The sequence below is a fragment of the Sipha flava genome, unplaced genomic scaffold (assembly GCF_003268045.1).
Source record: "Sipha flava isolate LNK unplaced genomic scaffold, YSA_version1 41_pilon_pilon, whole genome shotgun sequence".
Taxonomy (NCBI): Eukaryota; Metazoa; Arthropoda; class Insecta; order Hemiptera; family Aphididae; genus Sipha; species Sipha flava.
Genome location: NW_020273144.1, coordinates 3263398 through 3288345, shown reverse-complemented (window position 1 = coordinate 3288345; position 24948 = coordinate 3263398). Strand labels below are relative to the sequence as shown.

The following is a 24948-nucleotide window of genomic DNA, read 5'->3' as shown; positions in this document are numbered from 1 at the left end:
AAAAATCACGGCTACGGGATATTAGAATTATCCTTCCGCGTCAGTGGCGTAGCCAGGGGTGGGGCTGCAGCCCCTCCGAAATATTAAGAAAATTTAAAAATTATTTTAATGATCCATAAAAGTCGTTACTCAAGTCTTGAAAAAAAATCCTGGCTATGCCGCTGATCCGTGTAAGGGTAAAAGCGTCCGATAGGTATATTCATCGAACTTCGGGTATACCTATTGTTCGCTAACAGTGCAAACCGAAGAAACGACTTATTATATTTTTGCGATCCTTATCGGTTCGTTCACAAGTGTGATCTGTTCAACACATGTCTGTGAAACAAAGTTCACCTAAATGCAATGTCTAATGAGTGTTCTACTTTTGGTTTTCTAAGATAACAGAGTAATGATAGAGTCATGTATGTCTGCCACAATTTTTTTTTTTTTTTTTAATGGACCACGTATAGATTTTCCTCTTTCACCGTTCTTTATCATGTTAAGCTAGGTATTTGATGTGAAATGATGTAGGGCCGCAACTTAAATTTAAAATTTTTTTTCAAACAACAATAAACCAATGTGCTATTTTCAATTCTGGAATACCTTTACAACTATGCAGAAATTTGCATAAATTTAAACAATATAAAATATCAAGACAAACAAACAAAAAGAAGTACAGACAAATTGGGTAGTTCCAGAGAATAAAATTATGAGTTGTTGTTGATTTAACATAGGTACTTGATTGACTTGTACATTTTACAAAATGGTAGTTGTAAATTTTTTTTTTTTTTATATTCATTACTATGTTATAGAAATTGATATTAAGTTTACAATAATCACATAAATTTAGTAATTATATATCTAGCTTATAATTGTGTAAGTGCTTTTTAGTTTTAACAAATAATTTTTCATTTATTAATTTTAGTTGAAATTATACTATGAAGTTTTTTAAAAATATTTTGACCACATTTAATTAATTACAGCAAATGATCAATTACTATTTTAAGTAGCTTAAAGGCTCCATCTGATAATAGTATATACTGAAGTACAGAACCAGAGTTTACATTATATCAATTACTTTACAGCCAAGAAATTAAGTTTTTTAAAAATTGTTAGAATTACTTTCAGTTTTCAGTTACAATTATTTTGACTGTAAATTTTAAAATCTTCAACCACCTCTCTAAGAACAATTGAAATACTTTTTGTCATATTTTACAGAATTTAGGTATAATTTCTATACATGATCATAAACTAATATTTTTATTTTTATAATTTTGTTCTTCAATATTCTTAATTTAAATCAATTTACAACACATAACTTTATCAATTAAAATAGAAAACCAATTGTATACTTGTGAGTTAAACATTAATTTAATTCAGATTTTTTTTAGAAATTATAATACAATAAACAATAAATTATAATTCATTAATTTTATTATATCATATATATGTATTTTAACTGATAAATTATTTTAATTTGTTAATATCCTTGTACGGGAATTAACAAATATCAGTATTAAATTAAAGTTCGATACATTTTAGTTTTATTCTTTTTTTAACTAGAATGGTTTAAAAATGAAAAAAATTAATACACATAAAAAATAATGTTTTCTAAAAATATTTTAAGTATATAAAATTGACAAATTATTTCATAAATTTCAAATTTATGTCTAATTCAATCAAACCATAATGTACAAAAATAAAACAGCTCAAACTTGGTAAGTATTCAAAAGTTTAAAAATAATATTATGTTTAAAAAAGTAAATTTACAATAAATGAAATTAAAAGAAAAACTTATTACGATTCTTACACATGTGTTCTGATGTGACCATAATAAAGCGCGAGGAAATTATACTGTTTGTTACATTTCTTACATTTGAATCTTTTTTCATTATTTTTAGCTCTTGTTATACAATGAGTATTCATATGTTTCAAACAGTCTCTATACATTCTAAACTTGAAACCACAAATCTTACACATACATTTTTTATCAGATATTCCGACATGTTCAGCACAATGCATTTTCCATTCAATAAGTGATCCAAAACGTTTTACGCAAATTTTACATTCCATAATAGGATTATAAATATTATTTAAACTAACATTATTTAAATGGCTTGGAACTGAATTGGTATAATTTTTAATCGCAGCCTCTGTTTCTAATTTTTTTTTAATTATATCCTGAGTTTTTGAATCTTCTACATCCATCATGTTATCATTTATGTTACCGTTTAACTTCTTACCACTACATTTTTCATCACTACCAAAATCCTTCTCATTCTTTTTGATTGAGCGATGAATATTTTCTTTTCCTTTACCTGTAGTTGGGTCACTATGCATATAAGTTTTTTTCAGTTCAGTTGGTTTTAATTCATTAAGTTTTTCATCAAGTTTTGACAGCATCAATTCAATATCATTTTTATAATTATACGATACATGAAAATCTTCAAGCTGTTTTAAAAGATTCAATAATTCATTTTTAAGTCCTTCCAGGTTAAGATGAAGGTCTTCTACAACTGATGTATCAAATTTTCCTTCTTCTTTTTTCAAGTAATGTTCAGAGTATTCTTGTTTTAATTCCATTTCATTTTTTTTCCAAACCTCATTAAAAATGTTCCAAAACTTTCCAGCTATCGAATTAATATTGGGCGACAAGAATTCTTGCTTTTCATTTTCGACATTATTATTATAAGCATCGACAACTCTACCGCTAACAGGCAATGGTTTTTTAAATTCAAACTCCTCGCTACTATTAGTATTAACTGTCGTTGAATTTAATTGTTTTGGTTGGTTTTGCTTGTTTGGCTCAGCCTCAACATTCTTCCTAGGCCTTCCCCTTGGTTTTTTCACACGGGGTTCATTATTAGTAACTGATTTTTCTTTAACTTTATTACGCTGATGTATTACGTCTGAGTAACAATTCTTACGTGTTTGTAAAGTATTTAACATTTCAGGATTCAATAAATTCTTTTTAATATCATGGTGGAAATCTTTCAAAGGTTCGGTTGTATATTTTTTACGCCCTTGTCTACCAAATTTGTTTTTGAATTTTACATACACTAGATTTGGTCCATTGTATGATTTAACACAAACATCAGTACCAATATGAGCTTTAAATGAAAATTTAGATGCAAATCTTTGATAACATTTTTGACAAATAACATGTTTGCCAATAAAATCAAAGTCCTTTACTGGATATAATTTCGTATTGCCTTCTGTCAGATAATAATTTTCATATCCAGTTACAGTGCTATTATTTTTTTCCTTGAGCGCCGTACATGACATTGGTGGTATTAATAAACGTCTTTCAACATCCTAAAATAAAAATAATATATTATTAATTTTTTCTCAAATACTTTAAAACTGCATATATTTTTAAACCATGATAATTATTAGTTACCAGTGATCTAATTAAGGCACAAAATTTTTGGTGTCATATTTTACACTGTGAAAATTGTTTATAACTCTAGTTCTTAAATTAGCATTAATATAATAACTTGATTTCATGGTGTTTATGAGATGATTTTTATAACAAAAATCACTTGTTATGTATTGAAATTGGAAAATTTTTAACATTAAATCATCTAGTACATTTAAAATAAAATAATATTTTATCAATTAAAAACAAAATAAATGCATTTATAAAACTAAAAGCCTTAGTTCTAAAAAAATTATATCCCCAAATAATATTTGTGACTAAGAAATAATTAGAAAAAAATGTTTTTCATTCAATACTTAATATATTAAGATTGTTAAGGGATAATTTTTGATAGAGGAATGGAGATATAATTACACATATAGATAATGATGTATCAAGTGATACTGATGATATTGATTATTATTTAACAAAAAATGGTGGTGGTTCGTTAATAAGAAACTTGATTTCTCAGAAATTTTCTGAGATGATGCAAAAATAAAGTTGATGTAAATTAATATTAAAAAATGCTTAACAATGATGATGATCATTTATTAGCAACACCTAATGTAAGTTTGAATTTGATACATTTTATTAATAAAATATAGTTAAGTTTACTAGAATAAGTATTAAGTTTACTTAAAGTTTTTTGGTTGGTAGCATTTTATGGTAGATAGCATACTGCACAAGTATCCTATTTTTTAATCATTTAAATTATAATATATAAGTGAATTATAATTATAACTATTATATTTAACTCGGCGTTAGTCGCGCTATAGTCAAAATTACTGTATTCTTTTTACATGTTATTCTATGTATACGAAATTAAATATACTTGGAATATTATATCATTTTTAATAACATTATTGAAAGGTATACCGAGTATCAATGATTAAAATATAAAACATAAATGTTTTATTAAAAATGTTAAAAGTGCGGTCATTTAGACCATAGCAGGACTAACGCCGGGTTAATAAACAAATATAAATAATTTAATAAAATGTATTTAATATTAGAACTATAAAAAATTGTTTAATATAATATTAAATGTTTAGTTGAAGTTTAATATTAAAATATTAAACTTAAACTAAACATAATATAAAAATATTAAAATATATCAACATTTCAATTGTGCAAAACAGTCGTAGCTAGACAAAATAAATTGTAATAATTAAACAAAATGTTTTCAGTTATAGAATATCAAATTAAATTAAAAAAAAGTCTAGTATGCATTTTTCTTAAATATTAAACAAGAACATTAACATAAAAAAAAATTTAACTAACTAGAAGAGATATATCATAGCTGATTGAGATAGGCAGCTGTATATAAGTGTAAAGTTGTAGGTTAGAACCCAATTACTAGTTTTACTTCTTAGATGATAGGACTATCCAAAAAGAAGAAATCCCCAAGGTTTTTCCTCACAGTGTACTTATCATATAATCAAAAAACTACTTTATCAAAACCACCCTCCATCCAATGACCTCAGTTTCTATAGATAAAAAATAATATAAAAATAAAAATTTCTAGTAGAAATTACTTATTCTACTAAAAATCAAGTTAATCTACATATTTCAAACAACATAAGCAAATATTTTAATACTATAATCATTAATACTTGATTAGGTTTAACTGCTCGAAGATTTAATAGATGGAAAAATTCGTTTTTGTTCATATCCTTTCCATTAAATTTATAACTAAAACAAACAAAACAAAAAAAAATAATAAATTAAAGCATGTATTCTAAGTTATAAACAGGGCTAGGATTTGTATGCAATAAAAAATTGAAAAATATGCATTTTATTTACCAAACTATGCATTTAGATTTTTATAAGATAAACACAAAAATATATTTAAAAAAAATATTTGTTTATTGAAATACATCAGTGGTTGGATTTTTTTCTTAACACTACAATGCATGATTTTTTTATTTTTAATTTTTTTGGGTTGTTATATTAGTCCTAATGAAGGGGAAATTACTTAAAAATGTTTTGGTATTTAAGTCTCTAAAAAAACCAATTTTTAGTTTGTAACCTATGAACAACGCTATTTATTAACGTACAACATAATTACTTATTAAATTTATAAATGTAATTTATTCATATACCTATCTTTAAAAGTTATATCGTTTATTCATTAAATATAAATATAAGAAAATAATTGATTAACTTACCAATTACGAAACTAAGTATACATTTTTAAAAATGTAACTTAATATAATGTAATTGAAAAATAAAATAAAAATAATTTAAAATAAATTTTATGTTTGACAAAAAGAACCAAGTTTTATACTTTAATCAGCAGGTCTAGAATTATATACGAAATATTAATATTAAATTATAAATATTAAATACAAAATATGCTAAAAAATATCAATTTTTCGCATTCTTATAATCGAAATATGCAATAATATTAATTTTATTCAATATATGCAATAATATGCATTTTATCTAAAATATACAATAACATGCATAATAAAAGTACCACCATGTATCTCATCATGAGGTGATTAGTGGACATTACTGACAAAATCAATAATCAGAAGTCGCAAAAAAAAAACATGCTGTTGCATACAAATCCTAGCCCTGGTTATAAATGTACATCATCATTTTATATCAAAGATGTAACAATAAATATTTCTTTGAATTAATTAACAAATTAAAACATTTCTTAAATTCTAGGTCAATCTGCAGTGTTGGACAACTGAGATAACCACTGTGCTACAGTATGTAATCACTAAATGCTGTATAAGTTTAACATAAATATACATACTTAATAGTTAATTCAAAAACAATTATATGATACATAAATTTAATGATTTATTTTATTTATTCAGTATTATCATAAATTATTTAAATTTTTATAGAAAAATGGAACACATAAAAATCCCTAAAAGTACATTTTAAATAATAATTTATGATTAAATTTATTTAATTAGTAATAATTAATAAATTTAATTATTTAATTATTTTTTAGTTAAATTAATCAGGCCAAAATAATAACTAAAAAAACTGTACTTTGTACCTTTGATTTCGAAAATAAATTATTAAATATAAATTAAATAAATGAAATTATTAAAAACAACCATAAATTGATTAAAAACTATAATGATAAATATTTAAAACAGTCAATATGAGATTTTAAAATAAATCAAATAAATGGCAACAATAACTGAATAATCGAAGTATTAAATTAAAATATTATAACTATATGAATAAAATAAATTATTGGAAAGAAAACAACTAACAACTCTACCATGCTATGGTCAACAGGCACTGAACAATCGAATTTAGAGATAATAACGATATCGAATATAATATCGATAGTTACAAGATTTTTGATATCGTATCCAATGTTAATGTTTTATTAATCGATAGATAAGAATGATAAGATGGTAAAATCCAGTGATAGAATATATATTATAAACACATTTTTCATTGTAAAATTAATTAAAACCATATCGATATTAAATTTAGCACTGAAAAATATTATTAAAACATTTATAAATATGGCAATTAAAAACATTGTGAATCTGAATATTTAACTGAATATAAGTTACAAGAATTTAATATCGTTCCAGCGATTCATTTATAATTAATGAATATAAATTAAGCTATCTCTTAAGTTATGAGTGTTAAATTTATACAAGCAGTATGACTGTTTAAAAATAAAATATATATGAAACGAATATTTCGATAAATAAAATGCCAAGAATATCATATGTAATAAACATCAGAATATTATTGTTGATCTATTCAAATACTATGAATATCAATAGATATACTTGGTACATATTTTTTAAATTTTTTTTGATTAAGGGTCTAGGATATTGATCAACCCCTAGAAGGAAAAAAATTATAGTAGACATAGTATAAGAATATAGTAAATTTTGTTTATATGGAAGATTAAACGGTTTAGCGATGTTATCAATAAATAAAAAACATTTATTTATTGCAGTCGATAAAATTACGTAACATAGCCACTAGGAATCATAGCATTTGTCTGTCTTATAAAAAATTCATTGCTATTTATCTGTATTTAAAATCTATAAGCCCACAAGTTATTTGATTTTGGCAAACTAAATACTTATTTAAATGTATTATGATGAATAGAGCTCAGAAAATGTTGCATTTGCATGTTTTTATTGGGCTATTCAATTTATTGCTAAATAAGCTTGAAATTATTTTCATGACATTACGAAAAAAATATTAAAAGTTTATAATGCATATTTTTGCATATTTAGTGGTTTAGCAATTTTAAGCACATACTTCTTAATTTTGTTATTTTTTAGAGCATATTTGATGATTATTGATGAATTGATAATAACATTTAAAAATGTTAGCAATTATAAAATATTTATTTTGAGAGTTTTCATAAGATTTTGTACCTATCATGATTCTCAAATCCTAGGTTAACACAAAATGTTCAGTTTTATTTATATTTAACCATAACAATTTAATGATTATCGTTGATTGCATTAATCGTTTAATTGGCTATCTCTTAACTTTTAAAAACATTAAAAAATGTTTAGTGGTTCATTGCAATAGTTTTGCAGGTAAAAACAAAATGTATTTTTTACTTATAAATTGGGTTCTAAGCGTCTTTTCTAATTCTTATTTGTTCTTTACAGATATATATATATTATACATCATTTAATGGGAACATTTTGAAAGAAAATTTAAAATTTCAAGCTATTTATTTTACTTAATTTTCTTATTTATTTATACCTAGAAATTATGTTTAGCTTAGTATAATATACTAATAACATTTGTACTGTTGTTATGTACAAGTATATTTAGTAAAATACCTTTATTTATGAAAATTTTTGCATTAAAAAAAATTGAGTGCATATTTTTAAAGCATATTTGTACTTTTTTATGCGCATAAGTGCATGCATATTTAGTATTTTTTAAGTGCATTAAGTTCTGAGCCCTAATGATGAATTTAAAATAAATTATATTTTACTGACATGTACGAATATGAATGCATGTATGTCATATATTAATTAATAAAACCAAGAGTCTAAAAAGTGAACTTAATATAAACTGGAATAGTTCTCAAAAAGTAACTGAATGATTAATTATTTAAACATTTTAGAAAACAAATAACTTGTATTTTTTATTGATAATGTTCGCATAATACAATCAGTCAATAATGAAAATATTTTTAGTGGGTTGTCTTATGATAAAGTATTGAGTATAAATAGGTAAAATTTTTTTGTATAAATATGTATTAATAATTTAATATAAGTAAGTAAAAATGTGGTTTTAGGTGAACTTCCATTAATCCGGTGTTTTCATGCTTCCAAAATTCCTCTGATCTGATATCTGTCAGATTAACAAGATTCTACTGTAAATGATTTATTGAACTTATAAAAATAAAAAACATTATGGTCTTATTCCTTATTAGTAATTATTATTAATTTTAAATTTATACTGATAGAATAGAAAAATTATTAAATTTTCAGGATGGACTTAAAATAAATTAGAATTTCATGGCTTAGGTGATTATTTTTATAAGTATGGTTAGTAAATAATAACAACAATATGATCAAATACATTATATATTATATTGCAACTACATTGATATAGACAGGCTCAAACTGGGAGAGTACCGGCCTAAAATGTATTATTTCGAGAATTTTTGAATGTGTTTGCATCTCAAAATTGATATTTGGTAGGATTTAAAGAGATTAGAGGGGGGCACTTTCTTATAATCTTTATATTCAACAATCATGAAGTTATGAGATGTTATCACATATCCATAATTCATGTCCCATGATACTATATAAAATAAATTTACTTTGTACTATAAAATATAAGCTTTAAAATAATACACCAAGAATAAGTAAAGTTTAATATAAATATAATATTATTTTTTGTAAATTTATTTATTTTGTTTCAGATTAATTATTAAAAATATCTTTTTTTAAAGATTTATAACTAGAGAGTAGATCTTTAGGTTTTTACATATTTTTATTGTCTATATACAGATTGACGAGGATAAAAAATGTGGATAATTTGTCCATCATAGAGTTCGTAGAAAAACATTTATTTTGAATATTTAGTCTATATTTCATATTTTTGAATATATTCAATTATTGTTCATAAAAAGCATATTTTATTAATTTCTCGAGTTGTGATTTTTCTAGGAAAAAAAAATTTGATTGTTATATTTATATTCATATTTATTTATATTTGTATGGAACTGTTACCCATTTTTTCCATTTAAATAATTTATCTTTTATCAAGGAATCGTGTACTCTAGTTGTTCATTGTTTTTATTTAACTATTTTGTTTTTTTATATATAATTTTATTATATTTATATTTATAATTATGTATGAACTGTTTTAAATTTTTATAATTAAATAATTTACTTGTTACCAAAGGAATGAACCATAACAGTAATTTAATGATATTATTGAACTATTTAAAAAAAAAATCATATTATCACATATTTACAAGTTTAATGAATACTTAGAGAATATTTTAGAGTTTTTTTTAGAGCATATTAGCATCATATTTTAAAAACCTAAAAACCTGTTCTTTATTTATAACAAATATTAAGCGTACAGTTTACTTTATTCTTGCGCCTGCTATTAGAAAAACTTGCAAAACATTATTTTGATAAGCAAAAGCCAAAAACGGGTATCACGATAGAACAATACCACAGAGTATAATAATACAGTCATCCGGTCCATTACGGACTTGGTTATCAATTTATTTGTTCTATCATCTGTGATAACATTAATTATTATAACACATGTGCATAAATATGTACAATATACATAACACATGATATGCATCAAGCACGGTAAACACTAAATTTACTGCCAAAAAGCTGATTCACACTAGATTTCAGTATAATATAATTTACAATATATATATATAGTATTTTTTATAATCGTGCCTTGAGATCATTTAAAAAATATAACAATGTACCATGGTGGTGCTATAAACATATAATCTGTTTACTATTCTGTAATTTTAGTAAAGATTTTTTTCACGGCCGTGGTCTGTTGTGCTGTAGCATAGTGGGCCAGTTCGGCCCTGGATATAGAAGCAAAAATCGGAATATTATAACACTATATGAAGGAAGCACAGTCCTACATAAATATATTTAAAATACAATTCATCAGGACCATGCGTTAAAGGGAGGAATTCAAAATAATTTATGTTATGATAAGTAAAAAGTTAATAAAAAAAAAATACCCGTTGGAAAATTAAAAAATATCAAAATTGAAAATAAATTAAAGCCAACAAATTTCTGAACAGCTTTACAGCTGATTTGTTTGTAAAATATGTTCTATCGATGGCTGCATTTACAACAATAATCAACAGTCCATTGAAAATTCTCAAAAATTAAATAAAAAAAAAGGCATCTAATCGGAAAAATCAGCATTGCTGAAACAAAAATTGACTACTATGTACGCATTTTCAAGTTAGTTTAATTTTTATAGAATGATGACTAGATATATTCTAAATAAAAACGTATGTAAAAAAACCTCAGGTTGTATTAACATTAATATAATTAATAATAATAATTTTATAATAATTCAGGGTTAAAATCCTTAAAACCCCTTAATGGCTTTCAATTTATAAATATTATATTTTCATATTAATTAGTGTTATTAGTTTTTTACTCGATTGTTATCGTTATTTTAACGACATACAAGAAATTCATTTTCATAAAACTAATAACAAATAGATACAAACCAAAACTTATAAACGATAAAAAAACAATAGAATAACATTGACATAATTTGCATTAGTAGTTGGTAAAAAAATTAAAAACATTTAACCTTATAATAATGAAAATAAAAGAAACTAAGATCATTTGTTAATAAGAATACTATAAAATGTTCTATAAATTAATATTATAAGTTATTAGAAAATTAACTTGACAAGACTGAAATAAAAGTGTAATATTTAAAGTGTTAATATTATTTCAGAGATGTATTTATATTTTGTATCGTGTAAAATGTATGTTATTTAAACATGGTACAACTAAGAAAAGTACTGCAAAAAATAATTTGATTCCGATACTGACGAATCATTTATTTTTAAGCGTATTAAGTAAATTTTATTTCGGATTCTTGGTTTGGACCCAGTTCTTCGTGCGTGTATGGTCGCAGTGTCCTGACGGTGTACATTGCTTTTACATCATGATAGTTGCAACAATGGAAATTGCATGGAAACGTTGAAGCAAGAAGCAAGCGAATTTTTAGCAAAATGTGTATTATTGACTTACTCCATGGCTACAGCCTCTTATTTTTAGTTTTTTTTCGTTTTTAATTAAAAATGTTCCCGACGATGGTGCACGCACCTATACACCGTTGTCACCACGCACGACTGCACGACTATCACGCGTCCTCGTGAATTGTTATCAAAACGCTTGGTCATGCAACACAGGTTAGTGTAAGCGTCGCATAACCTAACCGCGCGCAAGGCGTTCGTTTTCACCCGATCCGCTTGTTGGCGACGGATTGTTGGAATTATTTGTCGCGCGACAAACAATTAATAACCTTTTGCTTTTCGCGAGTACCCGCGGCCACTGTCTCACGTCCGCAGTCGTTTAGTTTTTCGGTCGCACGCTGTCGGATATATCCTCGACAAAGGAACGGACATTACGCGCGAAACGCGATAATAACATCGTGGGCGCCGCTCGACCCCGACGTTTACGACTGGTCACACTGCCGCGATAGCAAGAGCCATGGTATCGCCGACGGCTTATCACCGTCGCACGGGCCCGAACGATTACGCGATCGACCGGACGAGTCTTTCCGTATCCATTTTATTCAATCTGAACATCGTTCGTCGCCGACATGAAATTCTTTCAGGCCGTGTCTAGGTGGTCGAAGAACCATAAGTTTGTAAGTATGCCGCGCGTTTCCCGTAACCTTTACGTAACGGCCACTGCCGAATTCACGAGGTCCCGTCGGCGGTAGGCGCGTCCTGAGAAGGTCGAACCGATGACGTCGTCGTTTCTGCGTGGATTTTAGGTAGAGTTACTTTGAGAAAACGATAGTTTGTCCACCCTCGGATTGTATGTTCGTGCGGGACCGTTACGGCACCCCTACCACGGTTATCAGACACTCATTAGAGGTTATGCAGCCTTCCGTTGCCGAGTGTGCGTGGAGATTAACCAGATTCTAGGTCGTTTCCTTGAAAACACGGTCTTTTGCGTCCAATATTTTAATGTAGTCCGTGTCACTTAGGTATATATAATTGTTATGACGTTACTGTCACCTGATTGTCGACAGAGAAGTATTCAGCTGACAACAAGTATTGATCATCCTGTATGTCGTACGCTGTTCCTGTGCTAACAATTTTTGTTTTCAACAAGAACAATATTTGGTACTTTTCTGTTTTCTACAAAACTATTCCGTGTGACACATCACAATCTTGTTATCTAAGACTACCAATATTTGCCTACTTTCCTATTATCACACATAATCATATTTTTATTAATATAATTTTTATGAATTTTTTAATATGTATTGTATGTATTTTGTGTATGGTTACTGATGATTGAAATTGAAAATAATAAAATTTTTATACCAAGACTATTATTATCATTATTGACACACAGCTTCAACACAAACAAAATTGGTAGGTAATTCCACAAATAAAATAAGAATAATTGAATAAAAAATAGAATTTATAATTTAGAAAAAATTAAATATTTTTTGGTTAACATGCATTAACTAGTAAAACATTGCAACTATTTGTTGAGGAAACTGGATTTTGATTGTTCTTTCAAATGTCAGTGAATTTACATTCTTTTATGTTCTGTCATTACATGAATTTAGCTAAATATGGTTTTAAATAATAATACGCTGTTCCATAATTTTTCTTGTTCTGCTATATTGCTGACTACCAGAGACATTCTATATTTTGAGTTTGTGCTCTACTTAAAAGATTTTCGCTGTGTTTTATAGTCAAATGTTTAAAATCAACTTTTTCAAGTTTGCTGGTGTGTATGTATTCGCTATCAGTCTGAGTAAATTCTTGTTCCTTATTTTATATTTAAAAAATATTCCAATGAAAAGATCTTAATTTGTGTATAATTTTTTTTTAAAATTAAATTTAACAATTCTAATGACTTGAATGACTTAGGTTATTATATTTTATTAACAATTTTATGTTGCCACCATATTTTTATAATTGTTATTAAATACTATAAAAACACATTAATTTGCCTATCTTAAAAATTTTAATATTAATAAAAAATTGACCTAATCCATTTCTGTTATATATTATATGGTTTTTTATTACTTAAATTTTAAATGATTTTTTTTTCCACAAAAATATGCTATTTTTAGAAGTGTGATTATCAGTTAACAACAATTATTATTGGTTTTAGTATATCAAGATAGTAAACCAGCAAGTATTTGAATAATTAAAATAATAAATAATTTTGTATATTAGGCCACTTTTGCATTCATCGCCTCAATTATGAATAATTAACAACTATTATATCAGATGAATATTTTACTGATTGTTAATTTTTCTTTTATCTCTTAGTAAAAAATAAATAATATACAATTTTTTATTATGTAACTTAATTATATTTATTTTATAGTTTTTGACCAGTTTTGGTGTATTAGCTGGTGGTGGAAGTTCTCTAATTTATGCACTCGAACAATCAATTAAAGCATCTAATGATGCTGCTCTTGTACCTAAACAGAAATGGAATCATAATGGTTGGTTTGATACATTAGACCATGCCAGGTAAATATTAAGTTTTATGGTTGTGTTAAACTGAAATTACTTAAAGTTTTTTCATAGTGTTCGTCGTGGTTGGGAAGTATACAAAAATGTTTGTGCTGCATGTCACAGTGTTGAATACTTAGCATATCGAGAGTTGGTTGGTGTGTGCTTGACAGAGAATGAAGCCAAAGCTGAAGCTGCTGAACAAATGGTATTGTAATTAAACATTGTTATTTTTATAGTATATTTTAAAATTATTTATATTAAAATTTAGATTGAAGATGGACCTGATGAAACAGGAGCTATGTTTAAAAGACCTGGAAAATTATCGGATTTGATACCAAAACCTTATCCAAATGAAGAAGCTGCTCGTTATGCCAATAATGGAGCTTATCCACCAGATTTGACTTACATTACGCAAGCTAGAATAGATGGAGAGGTGATGTTATTCAATCTTTTTTTACTTGTGATATTGTCATAGAAAAATTTGATTACCTACATCAGCGTTTTTTAAACTGTGTTCCGCGGAACCCTGAGGTCTTACGAAGATCACATCCGGGTTAGTGAAGCTTACGTAATTTTTTAAAAAATTTTTAGAAAATTTAACATTTCCAACTAAAGATAAGTTATGGTAAAAAGATATTCGCATTATAGAAAAAAAAAAAAATCTTTATTTACGTGTAGTGTATAAGCCATATGGAATAGTTAAATTGAAGTAATTATTATTGAAGAAATATTATGTACGTGTACAATTATTATTATTTTTATATTAACTTTCTTTTAAATTAAACACCTTTAACACAATATTATTATATGATTATAATTTAATTACAAATAATCCTAAAAATAGCCAAAAACCTAAAAAAAAAGTAAGGAGTCCCACAATAAATGTGGACATCAAAAAGGGTTCCGCGGATAAAAAAGTTTAATTAATGCTGATCTACATAAATATTTACTGAATAATTAATTCCAAATAGTTTTATAACTAGGATTTTTTTTAAATTATTTTTAGAATTATATATTTTCTTTATTAACTGGATATATGGACCCACCTGAAGGTGTGGTAATCGCAGAAAATCAACATTTTAATCCTTATTTCCCTGGAGGAGCAATTGGTATGGCTCAGGCATTGTATGATGAGGTAATGATTTTAATTGCACATTTTTTTCCAAATATTTTTTAGACCGTAGACGAATGATTACCATGGTTACACACCAATGACAATAACTTAATAATTAAAAAGGATAATGAAAATAAGTCTTATCATATAAGTATATCAAAAAATTGTATTTCAGATTATTGAATATGAAGATGGAACTCCAGCTACTCAAAGCCAGTGTGCTAAGGATGTTGTTACATTCCTAAAATGGTGTGCAGAACCAGAACATGATACTAGAAAATTATTTGCCATGAAAGTATGTTGCATTCAGTAATTTTTTATATTTTTAATATTCTTAATACTTTTATTTATTATTTATTTATCCTAGGCATTTACTATCTTGGGAGTACTCAATTTGGTTGTCTGGTACCTCCATAGGCATTACTGGTCAGTGTTGAAGACTCGGAAGATTTTCCAGAGCCCCAAATCAGTTTTCAAAAAATGAATTGTTTTTAGCTTGAGGTTATAAATTAAAAATTAAAAGTTTCTTTCAAATTATTTTTTTTTTTTTAATTTTTTTTTTTTTTTTTATGCATTAACTATGAAAATATTCTTTGTCCTTTAATAGTAATTATATGCACAGTATGAATTTACTGAGTAGACTTAAGAAATTAAAATATAATGATTTTTAATTATTTTGAAGCTTTCAATAATATTCTGTTGACATTCAAATTGTTGGTGAATAAAATTATAAATTTGTTTATGCATTTGTAGATATATAATGTTTTTTTTATTAAATTATTTCAACGTATCCTTTAGAAAATTGCAGAGCTTGAGATCTGACGTATATTAATTGTCCGCACAAAATAATTATTACCATTATTAAATTTTTTTTTTAAATTCTTCAGGTCTATAAAATTGATTTTTCGTTTTTAATTAACTGATAAATGTTACACTGTACAAATTATTGAAACATATATATTGAATTTAAATAATGTGTTTATTGTTAACTATTAATATAGTAAATGTTTTATTTGATAATTTCCATTAATTGTATCAAGATTTTATGATCAAGTTTGTTTTTCCACACAAATTGACTAAACTCATGTACCTCTTAGATATTATATATGTTTGGCTTATTATAGTAAAAGCACACATAATCTATATTTAAAATATACTATATACTAAAGCCGAAGTATAAAAAATATTCGTAACCTTGTAAAATTTATAGAAGATGAAGAAACTTTCCATTTCATACTTAGTTATATATAATAAATTTGGAATTAATTAAATTTAAAATAGTGTAATAATACCAAATAAGTAATTTTAAGACATGGATAAAATAAAAATATTATTATTATTATTATTATTTCTAGATTCTTAAAATAATTTTGAATTATTATACATTGACCTATTTATTTGAAAACAAAATTTCTTATTTAAATTTCACTTTTTTTATAAATTACCTGCAATTGTCAAGATTTAGTATATTTAACAGTGTATCTTAAATTAATATAAATGTTCAGTCTCATAGTAAATTAACCAAACCTATAAGTACATTAACAATTCTTAATATTGTTATTAATTTTAAAATAGGAAATGCTTTTATTCATTTCTGTTTTTATTCAAAAATGTTTGTAATTTGTACATACTCTAATAAAAATTTTAGTTGGTTAGTTTTGAAATATTTTCAGATTGAATAAAATATAAACCATTTTTATAATATTGATTTGATTAATGAATAACTATATTGTCTATAATCATTTTATCATTGATATAAAATAAATAAGGCTAACAAAATAAGTAATATGATAATGTATGTAAAAAAAAAAAAAGGAAGGAATGCTTACTATGAATAATCAGTACTCAGTATCATATATTTTTTATTTGAGAGATCAATTTCAACGTATATACAAATAAATACCTGACTGTATTTAATCATTTTCATTTACACTCTTCTACATTAGCTGTGTTCAGATTATAAAATTAAAAATAAATAATTAACTGCTAAATTGTATACTTAAAGTGTATAATACGTGGTGTTTATGAAAAAAAAAAAGTTTGTTTAAATAACAATTGAGAGTAAAATGTAAACAAAGGCGTATTTGAATGTTGCCACGAGGGGGGGGGGGGGGTCATAATCATTTTTCTTCTATACAAACTTAAAAATAATTTACAGATCATGTTTCTGTTGCTCATTTGAGTAAATAAATAAAAATAGAAGTACCAAATTGAATTAAATATTTATTTAATAAATATATTTAAAACATACTGTAAAAAAAATAAGTATTAATAATAACACAAATAGTTTCTATATTAAAATTGTACCTTCAGTCTAAATTCTGTATAAAAAAAAACAACAAATTACCATAGTAGTAATAGTACCTATTAATTATTTTTTAAAAACTTTAAAAAACAACTAAGATAGGTAACTTAATTTAACAAATATCTAAATAGAAAACACGAGGTTGGTAAGTAGTCAAATAACAAATTCAAAATTTCTTATTTTCATTTTGGCAAATTTGTTGATTATTTCATCAATTCATATCATAGTGATAGACTAGTAATTTATATACTTAATTATGTATACATTACATTTTTTAAATAAATCAATGTATTATATTAAAAAAAAAGTACGAGCCATGGGGTGGTCGAATGCCCCCTTCGCCTCCCCTCTAATACGCCTACAAATTTAAACTGTTCTAGTTGACTGCCGAACAATATCATTCGATTAGGTTGTTTGTGAAGTAATAATAAATATCATGTGATTTATTATTATTCAAATAAATAAAAGATGTAAAAAATTCATGCGATGGCCGGGAATCGAACCCGGATCAACTGCTTGGAAGGCAACTATGCTGACCATTACACCACCATCGCAACTGCGAAATAGGTCAATAAAAACATTGTTTTATATATTTTACTATACATTTTCAAAGATATTTTTTTCAATCATTGATTTTTACATATTTTCTACCAATTTCTTAAGTTCAACATGACGGTTAGTATCTGTTTATAAAAAAAATGTATAAACTATTTTCAAGACGCGACTGTTCGCGGCGGCCGACAACACTACCTATTGCTCAGAGAGCACTATCATGCAACACATAGTATCATAAGCGTCACTAAGGAGCAGGGGCGTATTTAAGGGGGGGGACACGATTTCTTGTGTTTTTGAATTTAAAATTATAGATCATAGATTTTTTTCTACTGGCGGATTAGTGTTGTTGTGTAAGGTATGCAATGTAAAAGTTGCTGCTGAAAAATGTTCTCCCATACATCAACTTATATCAAGAGACAAACATGTAAATGAAATACAACGAAGATAACAAATTGAAGAACAAGAAAAAAATATGTCACAATGTTTTATTGCCAATACATCAAGTCACACAAACAGGTAAGAATACTTTTTAGATTTAACTCAAACCTTTTTTTTATGTAATATTCTATTAAGTAAGCTCGATAATTCTAATTTACGTTCATTTTTGGAAAAGTATACCAATAAACTCCTGATCATTCTACATTACGGAAAAATTACATTAGGATTTTTTACGATGAAACTATACAAATTATAAAGTCATACCTAGAAAACAAAAAAATATGGGTCTCTATTGATGAAACTACAGACGCCAAAGGTCGTTTTTTAATGCATTTTTCGCGATTTCTAAGGTCATTAAGATCCCAGCCCTAATTATAATATAGTATATAACAATTAATAATAATACAATAGTTACTTATAATATATAAGCATTATAGTTAAAAAATAAAGAAAAATACTGATATTACCCAAAAAAAATTACAAAAAGTAAAAATATGCCAAGCTCAAAATCAGAACTATTATATTCTTGCAACTAAAAAAAAAATCTGTCCAAAAATTGCACTGATATCAACATAATTCAAGCTTTTAATTTACAAGGTACTTCGACCATATTCCTAAACTTCTCTCTTTTCCCCCGTAGTTATAAAAATTATATTTGTATCTGTTTTGTTTCAATATCAATATCTAATACTTGGCGGCTGATTTTAATATTGATGTCAGCCTAATATGTGTGTTTTTGATAATTACATGTATATATCAGCCACCAAGTATTGGATATTGAAACAAAACAGGTACAAAGGAAAAAAAAAAGAAGTTTAGGGAAATGGTTGAAGTACCAGGTAAATGAAAAGCTTTGACAATGTTGATATCAGTGCATTTTTTGGATAGTTTTTTTTCGTTTCACCAATATAATAGTTCTAATTTTGAGCTTGAAGTTTTTTTTTACTTTTTGAAAGTTTTTCAGGGAATATATTACTTCATGCCACTACTGATTATAATATAGGAATACTGTGTTTCACTAACTACTTATTTATAAAAATAATCAGAGAACGGAATTGATTGTAAATAACTAATAAGAAATCAAAATATTATGTACAAATTAACTAAACAAAAAATATGAATATTGATTACCTACATGTTGACTTTAACTTGTTAGTTTACAGATTTGACATTACACAGCAGATCGTTCGTAACGAGAGCTTGTCGAAAACAATAAATTGTGCGTGTGTGTCAGGCAACTGTGCCTTTTTTGATTTACGCCCATTATTACGACCATTTATATTATATTTTATTTACACACATAAAGGCGGTGGTGTGCAGAATTTTTTCATGCATTATTTTTACATCAAAACCGTCGGTATCGACGCAGTATTGAAGTAGAAGGTGCAACTGTTATATTCTTACTTTCCGTAGATTGTTAGTGGGTATTAAAAGATAAATTAGATAAAATAATTCTTATTTTGGATAGGTACTTATATCAGGGGCTTATTTAGACTTACTTCTAGGGGGAGGCGACTTAAATTTTTTCTTTAATTCAGGCTCAACATTTACAAGTAAAATTGTTGGTAGTATTTATATCAGGTGAATCCTTAATATTTGTGGTTTTTTTTTTTTTTTAATCTAATGCCGAACCCACTTAAAATGGTATTTTGTGTAGTTCTTTTTTAACACCTATCTTTGTTTTGAAAGTTTTGCTTATGTTTTATCTAATTTTTCACTAAGTATGGTCAATCAAAATAATATATATTATTTATCGTTATGGGACATATAAACATTATAAGCAATTGAGCGTTTAACACTATAAATAATTTAAACGTTATTCAATTTAAGCGTTTAAACGTTATACAAATTTAAACCTTTAAAAAAATGTTCGTTTACCATTATTGACAGTTAAAACGTTATGAAAAATTTAGCGTTTTGCGTTATTTAAATTAGTGTAAAATTTGAAACGTTTTTAAATGTAGTAATACTATAAAATAAATCATAATTTTTGTTTCTTAATAAAATACCCATTACTTACATAAAAATTTTCTTGGTCTAAAAATTCTTGGGGGGGGGGCGATTGCCCCCATCGCCCCCTCCCCCCTCAAATACGCCACTGACTTATATTTTTTAAGATACGTTTGATGCGTATTTAAAACTAGATAAATCTTCAACTGACAGTTCCTAGTCTTCGTCACTTTTAACTTCGCCGTTGATTATAATATCGATTTTTTTTTCAATATAGAATATTATTATTATTATTTTAAATATTTATTCCAACATCTAGAAATGTGCAATTAATATACATTTTCATTAAAATATACAAAAATGTGCAAAAAAAAAAATTAACTATAGAATCTACTCATTACGACATTTATTATCAAAATTATTATATGTGAATTGTCAGTGGCGTATTTTCAAATTTTTTGTGGGGAGGGTCTAAATATTAAGTACCTATAAGTTTATAATATAAAAAAAACACATACGAGTTATGATATAAATATGTAATAACTATACTATTTATATTAAATTATGTATATTTCACTACTATTATGATTTATTAATACAAATTAATAGTTTTTTATAATAAAAAAGGTAAACGTCTTTTTTTCCTCGCCAGTTCTTCAATAACTTCTTCTGGTTTTATTGAGTAGTTTTTATTTATTGATAACATCGCTAAACCGTTCAATCTTCCCTATAAACAAAGTGTTTAATTGTAATTTGTAAATAACAAGAATATTTTTTTAAGTTTATAATAATTTACCTCTGACATGGAATTCCTTAGATATGTTTTTATTCTTTTTAAATTTGAAAATGTTCTTTCATTTGTTGCAGAGGAAACAGGTAGCGTGACTAAGATTTGAAGAAGTTTAAATATGTTTGGATAAATTGACTGGTTACACATAGCCATAGCCTCTAGAGCATTATTTGGTTTCTCTGTTGTTTGTATGAGTTTTCTCTGCCATAATTTGTATTCTGCTACAATAATTTGATTTTGAGATCCATCATTCTGCAAATCTTCAATATATTTATTTGAAAGAATTATAATATCTTCGATGGGACCATTTTCCCTAAATAGAGAATCGAAACCTGATAAAATCGATCGATGAACATTGAACCTTTCTTCTAACTCTGTAATAAATTTGTCAAGATAAGGAATAAAAATTGATGCTCGATAATATTGTTCCGGAGTATTTAATGGTATATAACATCTATTAGTTTGTTTTTTTTGTTAATCTCGGAATTTTAATTTCAATATCAAACGACGCGACAAAAATAACCAAAAGTTAAACCAAAGTAAAAACCCATAATATAAAATTAATATTCTCTTTCTCGGTACCTACGTACCAAGTTTTTTTGACTTTTTACATTTTTTTCTGGGGGGGGGGTCGAGACCCCGGGACCCCCCCCCCCCCCCGTAAATACGCCACTGTGAATTGTTGATGAATATGTATTTTTATATAAATCAGGGCCCGAGTCATTATTTTTTCATGCCTGTATTGATATGACAAACAAAATTATATGAGTGCTAAGGATAGCAAATGCTGTTTATTTTAAATAGGTACATTTATTTATATTAGCATATTCTATTTTTACTATAGGTAATGAATATTTCAGCTTTGATATATCATAGTTGAAATCAATTTAAAATCAATGACAATTAAAAAATACATTTGGTTTTGGATTTTTAACTTAGAACATAATAAGTAGATATTATGTATTTAATTTAAAAAATTAACATTCGGTATATTATACATACTTGAAAATGTAGATGTGTGATTTATGGACTATTAATTTGTATGCATTTCTAGATATTCCAAATATCTAATTTCATTTTTCAAGTAAAGGTTCAGCTCATAAGTTAAATCCATATGAAAATACAATAAAATAGTTAATTTAAAATTGGATGTATATTTATTTATTTGAACATTTTAATAATTGATAGGAAATAGAAACGTAAGAGACATTCAGGGATTTTCCTTATTATTTTGTAATGATTTTAATATTTTTTTATTTTAAATCATAATATTAGTTTTCCAGTTATCTTATCACAACAAAAATATTTCATAAACTGTATTTTAACATTAAGTTTAAATATATGAAATCTGATGAATTTTTTTCTGATGCGTGTCCAAATTTGGTTATCGGGGTTATAAAATTAAATTAGATACATTTTAAACTTTTTGAATGTTTTCTTAGTTACATGTTATATATTGTAATACAATTTGCATTGTTTTATACAGTTTGAGGGTTACAAGTATTAACAATTTTCGTTTTGAATTTATATTTTCAGAATGTTTTTAGAATGAAATTTCATTCAAATGTGATTAGTGTCTCACGGAGTCATTAGTTTCTCGATGAATCTGTAAGTTCTATTTAAAATCTGTAGGTTTGTAGGCACAGCCGTATAATTAGTATCTATACTATTCTATGAAGTATAGTTATCGTTGCTATAAATATTGCTTTAATTTGAATATATTTCATACAGATATGTGTAGCGCGATAATATTAAATTGTGATACAATTAAATAGGTCACCGTTTTTGGCTGTAGAGCGTAAAGAACTAGCGTTAGGTACATGGTACTATAACCTATGATGATAAAATTAACCATTTACAGTAGGTATACATATATACGTATATTTCAGTAAAAACATTCTGATCTTAAACTCTTGATCACGCGTTTAGTATATACCTATACATACACAGTGCGCACGCACATACACACTCATATACGTATATAGTCCACGGACGTGCAACAAATCTAAAACGTCTCTCTCTACGTATATAAGTTTATTTACATTGGCTGTATGCAACGATCATTATGAATTCATCTCAAACTATGACGCATTCATTTCATGAGTGTTTTCACGGTTGGAATTACACGGTACGTTGTACCGTCGTGTACTCGACCCTATGCTTATGATGTACATTGTCTGTAATCGTTTTGGGTAGACACGACGCGCTGGAATAGTACAGAAAATTTGAACCGAATAAAGAGAGAGGGTACGTATCCACATTGTTCTTAACGTCTAAATTTGAACTAAACCAAACGCATTTGCATAACACTAACACTTATTCGTTGTTCCCGTATTTTGTTGGCCAACTCTCGGAAACCGTCTAAGTATTATTTAAATAAATGTTGAATTTGCAAGATTTTTTTTACGTGATTAGTAAATTTTAATTTCTCCGCGAAGAATTTAAGTATTATAAAAACTATATACTCTACGAATATAATATATAATCATTTATTATATATGTTATAAAATATAATATATAATCACTACGAATAATTGTTACTAAAAAAATTCCGTAGAACATTTTTTCGTTAGTTTTTCTCTAAAGAAGGAAACATTTATTTAACATAATATTTAAATTTAAACGACGATGTTTATATATTACTACCATAAGACATTATGAATAGATTTTTCATTATAGCTACCAATGAATGATTTTATTTGTATTTGAGTACTATATATACTATTTATCATTATAGTTTAATATGGTTTCTCACATAAGCGATATGTTTATAGTCCATTCCCTGAGAAACTATACCATTATTGTCTGTACACAGTGTCTACGTAAATGTTATCAATATATTTTGAAGTATAATAACATGATAGGTATAAGCTGTATTAAAATCGTGTCTTTAACGATCCGAAAATCTACATACCACATACCGGTATATCGCGATATTAAATTTTACACAATGTTACATGAAAATATTTTTTTTTGACAAAATTCATCAAGATTTTTAGTATTTTTTTTAGTTAAGGTTAAAATATATAAAATAATAATTATTAAAAATGTCATATTTAAAATGTACTTATGTCATACACCTGCACAAAGATCCACATGCATATAACTCTGATTCGTTGATTTTATGAGGTATTTTCCTGATATACTATTTACTATGTACGCAAAATTCATGTAAATGTATAGGTCAACATTTATTACAGTTCATTATGTCTTGCCACATTGCCAGTTGTAACTAATTTGGCGCAAAATCGATGTAGATATACAACGCATACTATACATATTATATTGCCCATTTAATAATTACTATTTAAGACTCTTAAGTACTTAAATACTATCAAATATTTTAAAATATGTTAAACATACGATATCGTACTTGGAATGTTTGAACTCCCAACTCCTTAAAGTAGGTTTTTTTTTGGGGGGAGGGATTAATTGTAAGTTGTAAATCGGGGAGTTATTGACCAGACCATTCAAATTTTTTTTCGACGTCACTGATCACAGTAATATACGAGTGTAATAAAAAAATACACCCCGGTTTCAAATTAGTGGTTAATATAATTTAAAAACTTTAACCAATCAAAGTCATTTAAATGCATCGATACAATGAATTACATTTTTAATAACTTTTCAAGAATGTATTACCATTTACCACATTTAATAAAAATTGAACTATTTATAATAAAAA

General features: G+C 26.1%; 4 protein-coding genes and 1 non-coding gene across 7 annotated transcripts; 2 read left to right on the top strand and 3 right to left on the bottom strand.

The window, feature by feature from the left end:
• Positions 1 to 1699: 1699 nt before the first annotated feature.
• Positions 1700 to 12089, bottom strand: LOC112688927 (zinc finger protein 77-like). Of its 3 annotated transcripts, none has more exons than XM_025562357.1 (3): positions 11644 to 12084; positions 5011 to 5089; positions 1700 to 3294 (listed from the first exon to the last, which is right to left on the bottom strand). In XM_025562357.1, the coding sequence occupies exons 1-3, from the start codon at positions 11646 to 11648 to the stop codon at positions 1786 to 1788; spliced, it is 1593 nt and encodes a 530-aa protein (XP_025418142.1). In that variant the 5' UTR covers positions 11649 to 12084; the 3' UTR covers positions 1700 to 1785. The 3 variants fall into 3 exon arrangements, with proteins under 3 accessions (XP_025418142.1, XP_025418143.1, XP_025418144.1); XM_025562358.1 differs by lacking the exon at positions 11644 to 12084 and adding an exon at positions 6417 to 6452; XM_025562359.1 differs by lacking the exon at positions 5011 to 5089 and having other exon boundaries at positions 11644 to 12089.
• Positions 12090 to 12124: 35 nt separating this feature from the next.
• Positions 12125 to 15762, top strand: LOC112688929 (cytochrome c1, heme protein, mitochondrial-like). Its single transcript, XM_025562360.1, has 7 exons — positions 12125 to 12265; positions 13978 to 14126; positions 14184 to 14316; positions 14380 to 14544; positions 15118 to 15246; positions 15401 to 15520; positions 15593 to 15762. Exons 1-7 carry the CDS (start codon positions 12218 to 12220, stop codon positions 15707 to 15709), a joined length of 861 nt encoding a protein of 286 aa, XP_025418145.1. The 5' UTR covers positions 12125 to 12217; the 3' UTR covers positions 15710 to 15762.
• A 2250-nt stretch (positions 15763 to 18012) lies between these two features.
• On the bottom strand, positions 18013 to 18084 carry Trnag-ucc. The gene has a single exon. It is a non-coding gene; the product is annotated as a tRNA-Gly (tRNA).
• A 103-nt stretch (positions 18085 to 18187) lies between these two features.
• LOC112689055 lies at positions 18188 to 20065 on the top strand. The gene is made up of 2 exons (XM_025562556.1): positions 18188 to 18601; positions 19680 to 20065. The coding sequence occupies exons 1-2, from the start codon at positions 18514 to 18516 to the stop codon at positions 19901 to 19903; spliced, it is 312 nt and encodes a 103-aa protein (XP_025418341.1). The 5' UTR covers positions 18188 to 18513; the 3' UTR covers positions 19904 to 20065.
• Positions 20066 to 21086: 1021 nt separating this feature from the next.
• On the bottom strand, positions 21087 to 21731 carry LOC112689048 (52 kDa repressor of the inhibitor of the protein kinase-like; the record flags this gene model as incomplete). Its single annotated transcript, XM_025562545.1, has 2 exons — positions 21087 to 21200; positions 21270 to 21731. Coding segments are annotated over 2 exons (576 nt in total), but the record flags the coding sequence as incomplete, so codon positions are not given.
• Positions 21732 to 24948: the final 3217 nt, after the last annotated feature.